The sequence below is a fragment of the Mustela nivalis genome (assembly GCF_964662115.1).
Source record: "Mustela nivalis genome assembly, chromosome: 15".
Lineage (NCBI taxonomy): Eukaryota > Metazoa > Chordata > Mammalia > Carnivora > Mustelidae > Mustela > Mustela nivalis.
The window spans coordinates 10,092,236-10,107,985 of record NC_139034.1 but is presented as its reverse complement, the minus strand read 5'-3'; the positions used below and the strand labels follow the sequence as shown (position 1 = coordinate 10,107,985).

Here is a 15,750-nt window from a genome sequence, read left to right as displayed (position 1 = left end):
CATGGGCTCTTCCACCCCCTCCTCCCACATTTAAAGGAACCCTGGGATTACACTGGATAATCCAGACTAACACCATTCATTCCCCATCATGTCACACACGTTCCAAGGATTAAGATATGGGCATCTTTGGAGGAGCCATTCTTATTCTGCCTACTACGAGCAGACTATATGAAACAGAAAATACTGGGTATGGGGTTTTACTCACAAGCACCATAAACACGACCAACATAATACCAGGCTGAGTATTATTACAGCATGATGTATAGCTTGACTATTAAAACTTTAATCATTTATGTTAGTTTTCATCTTTTATACTCCATATCAATAGACATTTCAGCCATAAAAACAAGAGACCAAAGCATTCTTTAAAAACAATATGAACTCAAACAGCAACATTTTTACCCTTCAATAATTTATAAGCTAGTTTCCTATAATTCACAATTTATACATTTTTATCAACAACCACTAGCCAAAATCAATTGTAATTAGCTTAGATTCCAAAAGAAATCTATTTTAAAACACATTTTAAGCAATCTCCAAATTGCTTTTGCCTTAGCCAATGATTATATATTAAAAATGGAACAACACAGTACAATTCCTTTAAAGAAATACTTATCCACAGTGTTCCTTCTTCAAAATTAAAATAAAAGCACTTGAACATTTTCAACAAACGTTTTCTTGTTGTTGAGGCGACTGGTATGTGAAATCATGGAGGATTTCCTAGTTATTAACAGAGTTTTTGAAAAACTTAACTGTGAAAACCTGTCATCCAAAATGCATCTAAACCAGAAAGGAGTGGGACAAAGTGAGAAAACAAGATCATAATATAAATGTAAAAGTCAGGAGGAAAACATTCCAACTTCAAAAAGCTTTGAAGGAAAATGCATTTTCAGGCACATCTGAGTCTTCAGAAATGAACTATTTCTGGGTGCGTGGATGGCTCATTTATTTAAGCGTCTGACTCTTGATTTCAGCTAAGGTCATGGTCTCAGGGTTCTGAGACTGAGCCCTTGCTGCGCTATATGCAGGGCGTGGAGCCTGCCTATGATTCTCTCTCTCTCCCTCTCTCTCTGCCCCTCCCCACCTCTTCTAAAATAAAAAATAAAAACATAAATGAACTATTTTTCTTGGGTATTTCACATTAATGTTCAAAATTAAAATAACAGAAAGTCCTGGGGCACCTGTGTGGCTCTGTCATGATCTCAGGGCCCTGGGACTAAACCTCCCATCAGGCTCCCCACTCAGTGGAGGGTCAGTGCTTCTCTCTCTCCCTCTGCCTCTCATCCCACTCCTGCGTTCTTTCTCAAATAAATCTTTTAAAAAATAATAGAAAGTCCTTTTTTCCTTATACTTATATTTGCTTGGATTTATATAATCTACATGTGTAATATATACACAGTACTGTGTATATATAATAATCAGCTTATCTGTTGACCTCAATTAAGAAGTTAGTACCTGCATTCAGGTTAAAATCAGCAAATCTCACTATTTTTTGGCTTTAATCTTTGATTCACTTGGAATATTATTTAACCAACAAATATTTGAGCATCTACTCTACGCCAGACAAGTTACAAAAGTTAACAATTTTTTAATTTGTCACATTAAAAAAGAAATTAGTCCTGTCCAAGCTTAACCGAAAATTCACATTTTTAAAAAAAAAAGTATCAATCATTTTATCCTCATTTAATAAGCTTTTAAAAATTGACACTACTTTGAATCTACACATTTGGTCTTATCTAATAATTCGTAAACTGGTCAATTTTAATTTTACATCTTCAGTACATAAAGTTGGTATCATGAGACCAGTGATTTATTTCACACTGGGAAAATTGGGTGAGCAGGAGCAGGCTCTTTCCTTTAAAGTTGTGGTCTCTTCTTCAGACAAAATTAACCACTGAATTGAAATCAATTTGCTAATGGTAAAATTAACAACATGCCATTGGTGATCAAAAAACAGGTGCTTTAGAAATGAGATGACTTACTTAGACTGCTTAGCTGGCGTATGATAGCAGCAAGAGTACTATTGGTTACACATTCAAGTTCACTGGTAATCCCTTCGGGCAGGGCCCCCCGGCACAAGTGCCGGGGTTCGATGTTCCTCTTCACTAAAGGCATGGCTCACAATCTGAAAATTAAAAAGACATTTTTTTTTTTAAAAAAAGCTCATATTCACATTTTAACAAATTTAGAGTTTTAATTCCCTTGAAAATTGATTCCTTCCCAGGAATTTTCTTCACCCTTTCTATGTGAATCAGCTAAATACACAACAGATGCCTAATTACGTACATAAATTTTATCAATTTCAAAGATACATAGAGAATACAATCCAACTTTTATAGAAAGATAACATAAGCCAGATTTCCAGTAAAGTATGAACTGAATACACGCATTTTTACGTTCCTTTCCTCTCTAGTAAAATGAAAAGAGATAGAAAAGGCATAAGCCCAGAAGTGCTAACAGCGGGAAAAAACACAGCAGCCCCCAACTGGACGAGCCCAACCAGATGAAGACACAGAAAAGGCTATACCCAGGTGGAAATGGAGGGAGAGAGGAAGTGAGCCCGCTTGGACCATACCCACCCTCCCCAGCAAAAGCTCAGGAGCCGGAGCTGCCATGTATCCATGAAACAGGGGTAGGGGAGAATGGATCCCCAGCAGGGATAAGCTAATAAACCAGATGTACTGCAAGGATCTACAAGGACGAATATGGAAAGAGGAAAGAGGCTGGCTTTCAAAAATCCATTCGCAAATTCCTTCTCCCTTCCCGGGCTGCTCCTACTCCACCCCAGCCAGCTGTTTTACTTTCCGGTGAATTCCAGAATTTGGACTTGAGACACAAAACACGGCTAAAGATTATGGTAGGAAATGCACTAAGGCCAAGAGTTTCAAGTCAAAGTCTACAATGAATGTAAGACAGAGCTGCTGCCCATACCCTCATTCCCTAGCTTGCTTCTCCAGCAAGCTCTTGGCTCCCAGAGCACTGGCAGCCTCCTTTCCACTCCCCATCCAAAGAGACTGGGATATTCCCCCCCAGAACGTTGGAAAAGATAAGATCTACAAACATAGACATTAAGCCAGGCTCTCTCCCTATGGAAAATGCCAATCAGGTCACCCTACAGTTACACCTGCCAAGAATCTCTCCCACACAATCTCCCATCAGTTTTTGATGTCTCAGATCTAAGTAAGAATGGACAGTGACCTTTCCCGAGAGCGTTCCCCAATGTTCTGACAATTCTTTTCACTTCTCTCCTCAAGAAGTACATTATAAACTAACATAAAATCTCAACTTTTTGCTTAAGGAGGCACACGAATTTTCAAACCTACTGCTTATGTAATCAATCTACGGGTCATACAACAGTAGAAAATTCGATGACTGGGATTTACTGTCATTTTGACAAGATTATCATACTGCCCAACTTGTAGGAACAGAAACTGAAAAGCCTAGGACATTGGTGAGCAGTCAGACCAGCCCTGAAATGCCAATCTGGAATTCTCATTATGTATCACAAATAATATCCTATTTGCTTAAACTACTGTAGTCAGGTTTTGGTTACTTGGAGTAAAACTTATTCCCAACTGGTACAATAATTGAATGGCATACTGTATCTCAAAACCTGGAATGTGGTACATGTAATACATTTTTGTCTTTCTTCTCCCCTTTCTTTAAAATCTTTGCTCGAGCATCTAATAAATACTTACCAAGCACCTACTGCCTACCCGGGTATTATGGCGAGTCATAAGGACCCAGTGGGGACTGAAAGCAGACAAGGTCCCTCCCCCAGTGGAGCTCTATTCTACAAGGAAGCAAGACACTGATCCAAACACACAGATTAATGAACTCAGGGTCAGAAAACCATTTGGGGCGGCAGGATGCTGAGCTGTCTGCAGAGTCACAGGCAGTCTCCGGTGGGTGCGGGACATGACCGCTGACTGAAATCTGAGGGGTGAATAAGGGTCCTGTGGTAATGTGGAGAATGAAGCAAAGGAAAGCAAAAGTGGGAAAATTTCTCTCCAATTATGCCATGTTCGACTACTTCTGTCTTATGTCCATGAAGGTGACAGCTCAATATACTGACCATATTTTCAGATTCAAATCCTACTTCATTGACTTAGGTGCATTGCTACAGCACATCACTTCACCTCTCTGTGCCTCTGCCCACCCCCCGCCCCGTAAAATGGGGATAAGAACACTACCTACCTTAGAAAATGAGTATCTAATGAGCTATCACATATATAAATCATTTCGAACAGCCTGGCTTATAGTGGCATTCGACAATGTGACCTACCGTATTCATTTTATGTTATCTTACAGGTTATTATAATGTTAATTATTATTCCTATTATAATAAAAAATGGAACAGTTTACTAGCTGATGACTGTACCACAGATAATAAATAATAATATTTGTATAAAAGTTATGTGAAAGAAGGACACGCTCCAGGAAGGAGTCCTAAAACATGCAAATTCTAGATCTCCAAGTCTCAAGGCAAAAATATAAGGTCTACTGTGAGTTGTCATGACTTTCTGGGAGAACGCATTAGAACAACAGGATGGTAACTAATCACAATAGCAATGAATCAGAAAACCAGAGACTGTCATAAGGAAAAAAATATCACTGATAAACTTAATAAAAGCATAGAGTGTGGAAAGGAAGATACTGAAAACTGATCGACAGGGAGTGCAATGACATGAAGAAAATTAAGCAACAAAAAAATCATGATGTCCACAAAGCAGCACAGAGCGATGCAGGGGGAGGCGTACGGTGGCATACACTCTACAGACCGCGCAGAAAAGCCAGTGACCCGGATGTTCTACCAGAATCCGAATTCGTGGGTAGTTGGAAAGCTGGTTTTGGTAACTGGCCCAGGCATGAATTAGCTTTTAAATCATTTCTTAAAAGAGGGATTTATAAGAGTTTGGGGTAAATATAAGATTCAGGAGCTGAATGCTATACATATAATACTCCCCTCTTCCTCATTCATTTTGTACTTAATTCGGTGGGAGCTAGCACAGGCTGTCTCCCACACAGGGAGTCTCTCAAATATGCACACACGACTTTGCTGATGTTCTCCGTGGGAAGGGCTCATATCCCGCTCTGATACCCCACCCACGCCTGCCCCATCCTTCAGCTTCATATCCCGGACATCCCCCTCTGGTGTCACATAGTGTTGACTTAACACCCGGGGGGGTACCTGGCAGCCCCACCGATGGTGCTGACCCAGGGGCTTGCTCAGGATGTTATTAGGACACAAAAGAGAAAAGCTTAACTCTGTATATGTGTATTAACCATGTCTCCTACACCTGGATTCTGATACTTTGACATCTTGGAGGCAGACGCAGGCCCCTGGAGTGGACAGACTGCTCCTCCCAGAATTAGCCAATTCCCAGAGCTAGGGAACTCACCCAGGAGCTCATGTTTCATATGCAAACCTACCAACCCAGAGCCTCCATCTCCTCTCTCTGCTCTCACACCCCAGGCCACTGTCCGCCCACCCCAACCACCCCAGTGCCAGGCACCAGGCATCTAGGGACAGTAATATGCCCCAAAGCCTGCTGTAATAATCCGGCCAATCCCAAAACTGCTCGCCCCACCTCACCCATCCCTTCCCACAGGAGCCACAATAAAGGCTCTGGCCCCCATTTCCCTCTCTTGCTCCCTCCGTCTCCTGGTAGCCCCGAAAGCTGGTGCTTCCCCATGTGGCCCCCTCATGATGTGGCCCACCCCTCCTTCTGGCATCTCTAACACTTATCTTTTCACTGGCAGCCACTGCCCCATGCGTTGGCCTCACCATACGTCACCTCTTGTGTTAATGTACTGTATCTCAAAACGGCAGGGAAGTCTGAGACGGATTCCCATGAGGCACCAGGGCAGCTGCTCATCGGTGTCCTCACTGACCATTCCAAGCAAGCTGCTACCGTGTCTGGGCCTGGAACCAGGCTGGGAATTTCTCCCAGGGTGGACTCTGAGCTTTCTGAACTATGGGACCACATCTACAAGTTCCATGTTTTCCACACTGACTTTTACGGTTCCCCAACAAAGTCTGAGCCCTGAAAAACCTTCTGCCAGTCGCACACACACCCGCAAGTGTAGACAGACACATCTCAATCTGGCCTTCTCCTCAGGAATTCATCTGCGGTTGTTGCAGCATTTCAGCTCTAACTAACCCAACCCGTCATTTCTCGCAACCGTTAGATCTACTTGGCACTCCCACTCTCGTCTAAATACAAATGACAACAGAGAGAGGCCATGCTACTCTCTTCCCAATTTTAGACAAATTGTTTTGTGGCTCCTTTTTAAAGTTCTAATTATCTAGCAATCACTTTTATGGCTTTCCAATTCAGTGCAAAGTACTCTGACACATGTATTTTTCCCCAGATGGCCTTTATTTTATCGGACACTAATCCAGTTTTGAACAAGTTGAACAGCAGGGTAGAGGTAAAGGAGAAAATGTTGGGTCAGTCATTACTCTTGAAAATGCTTTGCAGTGCCAAAAACAGACATGTAATGAACTAACCCTGTTAGTCACCAACAGATGACTTAAGTACGCCTCTCAACTCCTTCGCTGGAAGAACTATGACCCTTCCAGATAATTCTTCCAGGTTATTCTGTATGCTAAGAAAAAACCCCAAAGATTACTAATCAGATGTGTAAGGATTATTAGAGGTTACATAAGGCATTACTATTAAACCTGCGGTCTGTCCAGCTTTTCTGGGAAACGTTTCAATTTAGAGAGAGACAACCTGGTTCACATAACGGTGAACTAGATTCCAGATGCGGCTGAAACCAGGCCAGAGCCTTTCCCTGGGAATTCTGAAGTGGGACCCCCACACCCCGCTCAGCAGCTGCTCCTTTGAACGGCAGGGACGGGTAAGTCTTCCACCACAGGAAATGCAGATCGGCAGGGTTAGTTAGCAGCAAGGGAACAGAATGACGTAACAGACTGGCAAAGACAAGAGACAGACAAGGACACCCTAGATTGTCCAATCTCCCTCAGACAGTACGGCCAACGAGGAGAACATGCTTCCACCCAGCCCCCCACTCCACTGGGGGGTCAGACTTGCCTCCCAGTTTAATGGCTCTTCCAGCCTTTTCTCGTTTTGTCTATTTCCTGCCACACAGGCATTTCCCCTAACCAAATCCTCACAGGTGTGATCCCATCTTGAGAGCCGTCTCTTGAGGACCCAGACGAATCCAAGTGGCTGCCAGAGTGGTCTAGGAAAATGAGCAGTAAGACAGGGATCTGGGCCTTGCACACAGACCACTCTGCAGGCAGGGAGGAGGCTGTCTGAATGGGCAGGCATGCAGAGCACTGTCACGAGACTGGTGCGCTGGCAAGAGATTTCTGTTGTAAGGGACTCGGAAACTGTCCTGGTAGAGAGAAAGGCCAAAATGGGCATAATAAGGCAGACCCCTGGAAGACACAGAAGGAAAAGCATCTACAAAAACAGCAGAGTTGGCTAGCTACTCCTGGTGTGTACTGGTGGCCTGCCAGAGGGTAACGAAGTATTGAAAGCTATTCACAAGGAGTTAATAGCTAGAAGCAAAAACATTTGAGCCTTCCTGGTGGGTATGAACAGGTACTTATCGTGATCTGTAATGGAACTGCAGACCTAACCGTGACAGTTCTGGAGCTCAGGGCATTCAAGTGCTCAAAGTGCTCTATTATTATGCAGGTCCAGGCTGTGGCTTTCAGGAATCCTAACAACTGGAACAGGGACTTCTGATGGATGCCCACGTTGATGCTGACTCCAAACACCTCCCCACCGCCCACAAGGACCCTCAGGAAGGGTCAGCACACTACTCTAGAGGCCTCCCCACCACCAGTCAGCAGGTACACTAGCGGCACACAACCCTTCCCCGATGTCCCGTTGGGTACCCACTGCCAGGCCTGGGCAGGGAGACTGACGGTGTGCTGACTGGGGCAGACAAGCCTGTGGTTGATGGTTATGTTCTGGAGGCCCTCATAAGACACACGCTTCTAGAGCTCAGCCCCCGTTCCAGTGTCCCTCCCCCTCCAGGCCCCCGCAGCTTCCAACACCCATTGATGGGCTACCAATGTGTTCCTTTCAGCATGGCAATGTTATTAAAAACTCATACATGGGGGGTGCCTGGGTGGCTCAGTGGGTTAAGCGTCTGTCTGCAGCTCGGGTCATGATCTGGGAGTCCTGGGATCGAGCCCACATCCCTACATCGGGCTCCCTGCTCAGCGGGGCATCTGCTTCTCCCTCGGCCCCCACCCCACACTTGGGCTCTCGCTCTCTCAAATAAATAAATAAAGCCTAAAGAAAACCCCACACATACACGCACACACTCTCAGTTGGGCTTTAGCCAGCATGTCTGAGCTCACAGCAACTTGAGTAGCTCACTGCACTGCCTACGAATCACATGTGAGGACACTCTTAAGAACCCCAGCTGGAGCTCTGCCTCTCCCTCCATCACTGTTAATGCATCATGCTTCCCTGTTCCTCTGACCCTCCCCGATGTGGTCCTCAAACTCTGAACAAGCAGAGACGCACATCAACCGGTGACGAGGTTTCATGAAAAACCAAAAGGGACTGGTGACTGGCAAGGGATGACAGGGATCGAGTGGGTAAAAACGGGGAAGGCAGATAGCATAAACGTACACTCTACTCTGATTTATGTATTCACCTTAACAAATTAACCCTGCGTCCTTGTGTGTGCTCATTACACTTCCCCTGTCTGCCTTACGGCTGGTTCAGAGGCTCACATGAGAATGTGTGTGTTGGGGGTGGGGGAAGTAACATACTAATGGTACTATTACTTTAAAATAAGCTATGTAATATTTTCCCCCAATTTTATTAACTCTACAATTAACCTACACCTGTTCACACTTTCCTATAGCATGATTAATTGGATGTTTTTTTCTAAAAAGTCATAAAAACAACCTCAACAAATGTTTAAAGCAGTATAAAGTTCTCTGAATGTCCCTTCCCAAACCATTCCTGGTTTGGTGTACCAAACCATCTGGGACAAGCAGTCATCTTAGCAATCCAAGTAATTGGTGGATCTTTCCAGATCTCTAACATTACATTGAAATTACCAATTTTCAGTTTAATTTCATTGTATTCAGAGGACATTCTTTGTCTGAATATGTCCAAATTTGTGGAGATTTGTCTGATGGCCCCAAAAAAGGGTCTTGGTTCCACATGGATGTCACACAGATGCATATTCAGCTGTGGTGACTAAGACGGTATGATCTTCTATATTCTGAACTGATTCTTTGTAAACATGTTCTATGAACTGTGAGGCGGGTTGGAGCTGCCAACAATAATTGTTAGATTTGTCAATTTATCCCTTGAGTTCTATCAGTTTTTGTTTATGTATTTGGAAAGTCTGTTGTTGAGTCTATATACACATTTAAAATTATTAAGTCTTCTTGATGAAATAACCCCAATGTCTTTAAGTGATGCTCCATTTACCCCTGGACATAATCACTGTCCCAAAGTCTACTTCAGTCATAACTTCTTTTGGTCAGTGTTTATGCAATATAACTTCTTCCTTTCAACTTTAACCTTTCTCTGTCTTTATATTTAAAGTAGGTTTAAAATACCATGTAGTTTGGTCTTGCCTTTTTTTTTTTAAATACTTTATTTATTTGACAGAGAGAGAGAGAAAGAGAGAGAGAGATATCACAAGTAGGCAGAGAGGCAGGCAGAGGGTGGGGGGGGCGGAGGAAGCAGGCTCCCCGCTGAGCAGAGAGCCCAATGCGGGGCTCGATCCCAGGACCCTGAGATCATGACCTGAGCTGAAGGCAGAGGCTTAAGCCACTGAGCCACCCAGGCACCCTCAGTCTTGCTTTTTTATCCAGTCTGACAATTTCTGACTTGTAATTGGTGTGTTTCAATCATTTACATTCAAAGTAATGTTGGTATGGTAGAATTTAAACCTTCCATCTTGTCAGTGGTTTTCTATAGGTCCCATCTGCTCTTTGCTCCATTTGCTTCTTTCTGTTTTCTAATTATTATTTTGTATTATGTCATCTTATCTCTATAGCTGGCTTTTATTCACTTTTAACTTTTTTTTAAAAAAGCGGTTTCCCTAGGTCTTAAAATGTGTTTAACGTACCACAGTCTACCTTCAACATAGTTGTGAACAGTAACTCTGGAAGAGTGCACTTGTTTTCTTCCTCCAATGCTGTGTCCTATGGTGTCACACATTTCACTAACGTTATAAATCCACAACACACTGTTATTTTTACTTTAAACAATTACTGTATAAACCAATTAAAAATAAAAAATAAGTGTTTACATTCACCCTCATTTTTCACATCAGGGTCTCTTCATTTCTTTGTGTAGATCCAAACTGCCATCTGGCACTTAGAACTTCTTTTAACATTTCTTATAGGGCTAATCTTCTGGCAATAAATTCCCCCACCTTCTGTTTGTCTGAAAAAGTCTTTAAATGGCTCTTATTTATTTATTTATTTTTAAGTAGGCTCCACACCTACTGGGGCCTAAACTCACTACTCTGAGATCAAGACTCAGCCAGCCATGCACCCCTTATTTTCTAAAAGATATTCTTTGCTGGGTATAGAAATTTGGATTGACAAGATTGTGCTTTTTCTCTTTTGGAACTTTAAAGATGTTATTCTAGTATTGTTATTATCTTTTTCCTCCATTTGTAATGTTCCTTCTCCCTATGGCTGCCTTCAAGACTTTCCTCTTTATCTTTAGTACTTTGGCAACTTGGTTCTTGTGTTTATAGAATTGGGGGAGCAGTTCCCATTTTTTATCCTGCTTGGGGTTCTCTGAAATCCTTGGATCTGTATGTATTTCTTTTTTTCTTTTTCTTTTTCTTTTTTTTTTTTTTTTTTTTTTGCTTCCATTAGTTCTGGATACCTCTCAGCAACTGTCTCCTCAAGTATTTCTTCCAGATAATACTTTCTTCTCCTTTTAGATTTCCAATTATGTGTATATTACGCTACTGATATTGTTCCATAGTTCTTGGATGTTTTATGCTACCCTCTGTATTTTCTTTTTCCCTCTGTGAAATAATAGAAGATGTATATTCATATCTGCCCTGGGTTCCCGGCACAGAGCTCCCAAAAGCTTCGTAAGTGATAAGGATACTAGGAACATCTTTTATTGTAATACTTGGTTTTTGATCCTGGCTTCTGACATGAAGCTCCTAAATCCCTTGTAATTTCCTGGGTGACAGGAATGTCTTATGTTCTAATGAGGTGACCAATGGTGGGTTTCTAGATGAGGACTGATCCCCAGAAAGACCAAACCATGATCAGAAGCTTCGAACTTTCAGCCCCATGCCCCATCCCCCTAACATCTTCTTTATCCATTCAACTATCAGTGGACACTTGGGTCACTTCCATATCTTCGCTATTATAAATAATGCTGCAATAAACATAAGGGTGCACATATCATTTCAAATTAGTTTTAAAAACAAATAATTAGATTAAAAACAGACACATGAGAGGATGTTCAACATCACTAATCATCAGGGAAATACAAACCAAAACCACAATGAGATCTTACCTCACACCTGGCAGCATGGCTATTATAAAAACAAACAAACAAACAAAAAAGAAATGACAAGTGTTGGCGAGGATGTGGAGAAAAATGAACCCCTATGCATGGCTGATGGGAATGTAAACTGGTGCGGCCACTGTGGAAAACAGTACGGCGATTCCTCAAAAAATTAAAAATAAAAATGCCACTTGATCCAATAATTTCATTTGTTGACTTAAGCTTCAATTAGTAGGTTCTTTCCTCAGCTATGCCCAGTTTGCTAACAAACCCAACTCATGTTTTTTTTTGTTTCCAGTAGTTTCCATTTAACTTTTTTTTATAAGGTTTTGTCTCTGTTGATATTCTTTACAAGTCCATGCATACTGTCCACTTTATTCTACTATATTCTTTAATACACTAATCACAGTTGCTCTAAGTTTCCACCTGTTCCCACTTCTGGGTTATCCCTGAGCCTGTTCCTGTTGATAGTGTTATCTCCTGACAACGGCTATTTTTCTTGCCTTGTGCAGCATAATTTTTTTTGCTCAATGCTGGTCGTCATTCATAGAACACTGCAACTTAGTTAAACAGTATTTCCGCATGGAAATGGGCTTGCGTGGTCTTCCAGCATGCCAATACTACAGAGGAGCTGAATAAACCTATGGCTATTGGATATAGCAGAGCACGAAAATCCCCCAGCGATGGGCTGCTACCTTGTACGTGGTGTGGGGTCTGAAATGCCAGATTTTTCTTAGTGTCCCTACTCCACCCAGCAGTCCCTTCACACCTGTGTCATAAAGGAGTCCCTCTCCACACTCTCACCTTCCAGCAGAGAACTGCTGTTGCTTTGTTTCTAGATGTGAAGTTCATGGCAGGGGCAGGAACAGTTCTTGGTTCTCCTGGTCCAGCTTATATCCCAGGAAGGGCCTATGGACCTGGACCACGGAGCAGGACCTCCTCAGCATCTGTGCCTTTCTTTCCTATGGCAGCTAAACTCCGTCTTGTATCTGCCCCTGTCTTCGGCACAAGAGCTTTCTGTTTCTCATGCAATACAAGGAGAACTCTGTTTTCTGTCAGTGAAAGATCACGGGGCTAAGAAGTTGTCCTGCTTTTGCTACTATGCTTGGCCCCAGAAATAGACCTTTGCTGGTTACAAAGCGTGGACAAAAGGAGTAATATTTACATGGGTTTTGGGGGCTAGCCAATCTCCTGCCCTCCCAGCAATTTCTGTGTCAAAGGAGAGAAGGGGCAGGATAACAGACGTCCCATCCTGCCAGTCCCCCAGTATGGTCATCTACCACATGGCTACACCACCAGTGGGGTCCCTTCTAGTCGCCAGGCTCGCCACTCATCTTTCTTACGAGCACTTGGTAGAGGCCTGTGGAAAAGAGCTTGTGAGTGTGAACCCCCACTTGTATCTGGACTCCTAGTTATTCTAAACAGATGTGCTAACTCACATTCAATCTTTAAGAACTCATTTTAGCCATTTCTATGGTGGTCACCTGTTCCTCCCATGCTCTGCAAAACACAAAATAGCTTAAGTGTCCCTCTGTCCTCCAGAGGGCTTGCTACACTTCACCATTCAAGAAAAGTTAATAATTCACAGATCAATGGCTTCTTCTCTTTCTTACTGAGGAAAGCAATGCTTATTTGCAACTTTTTACATTTTAACTGAAAGAGAAACTCTCTGTCATCATGGTAAGAACAAGACGAACATATCAGCTTCCTCCTTTGTTAAGACTTTAAACAGCTAACTATATTCACAAAGCAAAAAGAAAGGAAACTGATATTCTCAAGGACTGAATATTTGAGTGTACTCAAAGTATTTGCACGCAGACCCCAAAGTGAGCAAACTGTCTTGGAAAAAAAGGGAATAACACTTAGTGTGGATCATTAGTATGGATAATAGATCACTTTCGTGCATGGAATGTACTGCAACGGGCAGTAAAAATTAAACTGAAACCCACAACTGTGATCATTCCCCAGCCTGGACTGCAACTGGAGGAAGGGCTGCCTGGATCCAGAGTAACTTATATTAACTGCATTAAGTCTTTATGACATATTTTAAAACAATATTACTGATAGTGACAGCTGAGTGTACAAAATCGCATGAATAGACTTGGGGATGGCTTCCTTTCTCCCCTCTGCAGCCATAAAGACCATCCTGTGAGTTCTGAGAGCACGCGCAGCCAGCAGAACCTGACAGTGCTAATGACTGTGTCTTTTCTATTCTTGATGTGCTGGTAACCTTTGCTCTGATTGCCGCGTGCCAGGCAATCAAAGTGCTGTGCGAGCTAGGACTAAATCACGCGGTGCAGACCATATTACCCACACTGAGCTAAACGCGTGCATACTGCAATAGATGTCTGGCTTTTTAATCATGTTGACTTCAATGTGTGAGTTTTGTACTCAAGAGTGACCCAAGCAGAGGTGGTCCTGGCCCCACACTCATATGGAACAGAGTGACACAGTGCTACCAAGCCCTTGCTCCGACTTCCCACCATACTTCCCACTGGGCCCTTTTTATTTTGAAGGGCAAGGGCCATGTCTGTGCACCCCAGTCTCGCAGCATGCTGCTTGCCTACTGACATTCCCCGGGAGATGTTCGCCCCTCATGTTGCATTCCCACAGCCAGTGGAAGAGCCTAGGATTCATCAACTCCCAACCGGTTACGTTACCTTCTAGAGCGCTCCTGCCTCACCTCCTCTTTTAGCTAAGCTTCAGATCAAAGCTGGGAGGGGTGCACTGAGATGGCGGGGGGAACTTGGTGAAATTTAATCAATAGTGCTTTGCTGGGATAAACGATTACATTTTGCTATTCAGAACACGGTCTGTATATTTCTACATGATGAGACACAGGAAGGTATGGCGAAACAACACTAGATTAGGAATAGGGGGCCAGGCTTGTAGTCCCAGTTCTGTCACTAACACCACATGACCCTGAGCAGGTATCACAGTCAAGGTGGGCCTCAGTTTCCTCTTAAGAAGAAGACATGCTCCCTCCATTCCCTCCAGCTCCGATATGCTGTTTTGTCCTTTCAGTTAGGTATTTCACTGCCTTTCAGAAACTACCATATTGGAGTCATCTGCTCTCCAAACACTTGGTGCATTCTTACTATTCTTTAGCCAGTACCAATACAAAGAGTAAAGAAACAGAAGACACAATCCCTTTAGGGGCACCTGGGTGGCTTGTTTGGTTAAGCGTCTGCCTTCGACTCAGGTCACAGTCTCAGGGTCCTGTGATCGAGTCCTACATCGGGCTCCTTGCCCAGCAGAGTCTGCTTCTCCCTCTCTCACACAAGAAATAAATAAAATAAAATCCTTAAAAAACACACACATACAAACACACAATCCTTTTACTCAAGGAATTAATGGTTTAGTGAGAGACAAAGACGTATAAATGAATTTACAACTCAGTATGACAACCACTACATTATAGGTATTTCTCGTACCTGACAAATTAATTTAAATTTAATTTAACTTAATTAGAAAGACTCCGTGGTGGGCGAGGGACGGGGACATGGCATCATAGACCCTGCAGCACCACGCCTGGCACATGGGGGCTGCTACTCATTAAGCACAGCAGATGGGAAAACGGAGGTCCTCACTCAAGGTTTAAGGGATGCATTCCATCACTTTTAAAAATTGCTAAGCAGCCTCAATAACTACGCAAGTATTCCAGGGAAAAACAGCAGATTCATGTCTGCAGACTAATGTGACCTAAAGCCTGTCAAGTACCTATTTAATGAGGGCATTCTGACATAAGAAGTGACCATTTATTTGCCTTTTGTGACCATTTATTTGCCTTTTGTGGGTTATAAAAAGGCACCCAAAGACACTTCAGGTGGAAGCTGATATGTGGGTCTAACTGAAAAGGTAGAGATTCAATGTCTAGGTTGAGTTTTCTCCCCACCCAGGTTTTCCCCTTTGGCTCCTGTCTTGCAGTTTCTCTGCTGAGGGAAGAAAACTCAAAGCCAGTATAAGTGATGAAAAGCAATCTGTCATAGGTGAGAATACAGGGAAGTAGAGTGAAATCTTGGCAAAGAACAATCACCAAGAACAATCCTTGGGTCTCTTTCCTCTGCTCTTCCCTCCTGGGGATCATGGGGGAGGGTGATGAGTGTTACCACAAAAAAAAAAAAAAAAAGAAAAAGAAAGAAAAAAAAAAGAAAGAAAAGAAAAGAAAGCCTCTGTTCTAGAACTTTCCACCATTTATCTTTATTTATCTAAATTTACCTAAATTGATTCTTATGCTACTTTAGTATGG

The 15,750-nt window shown here is 42.8% G+C and overlaps 1 protein-coding gene across 2 annotated transcripts in view; it reads right to left on the bottom strand.

Moving 5' to 3' along the window:
- Positions 1-15,750, bottom strand: part of WASF3 (WASP family member 3) — a 129,545-nt gene that overhangs the window by 41,708 nt on the left and 72,087 nt on the right. For both annotated transcript variants that reach the window (XM_082700205.1, XM_082700204.1), the window contains exon 3: positions 1,983-2,125. In XM_082700205.1, coding sequence (XP_082556331.1) covers positions 1,983-2,115 — 133 coding nt within the window. In that variant the 5' untranslated portion in view covers positions 2,116-2,125. The remainder of the gene's footprint in view (positions 1-1,982; positions 2,126-15,750) is intronic.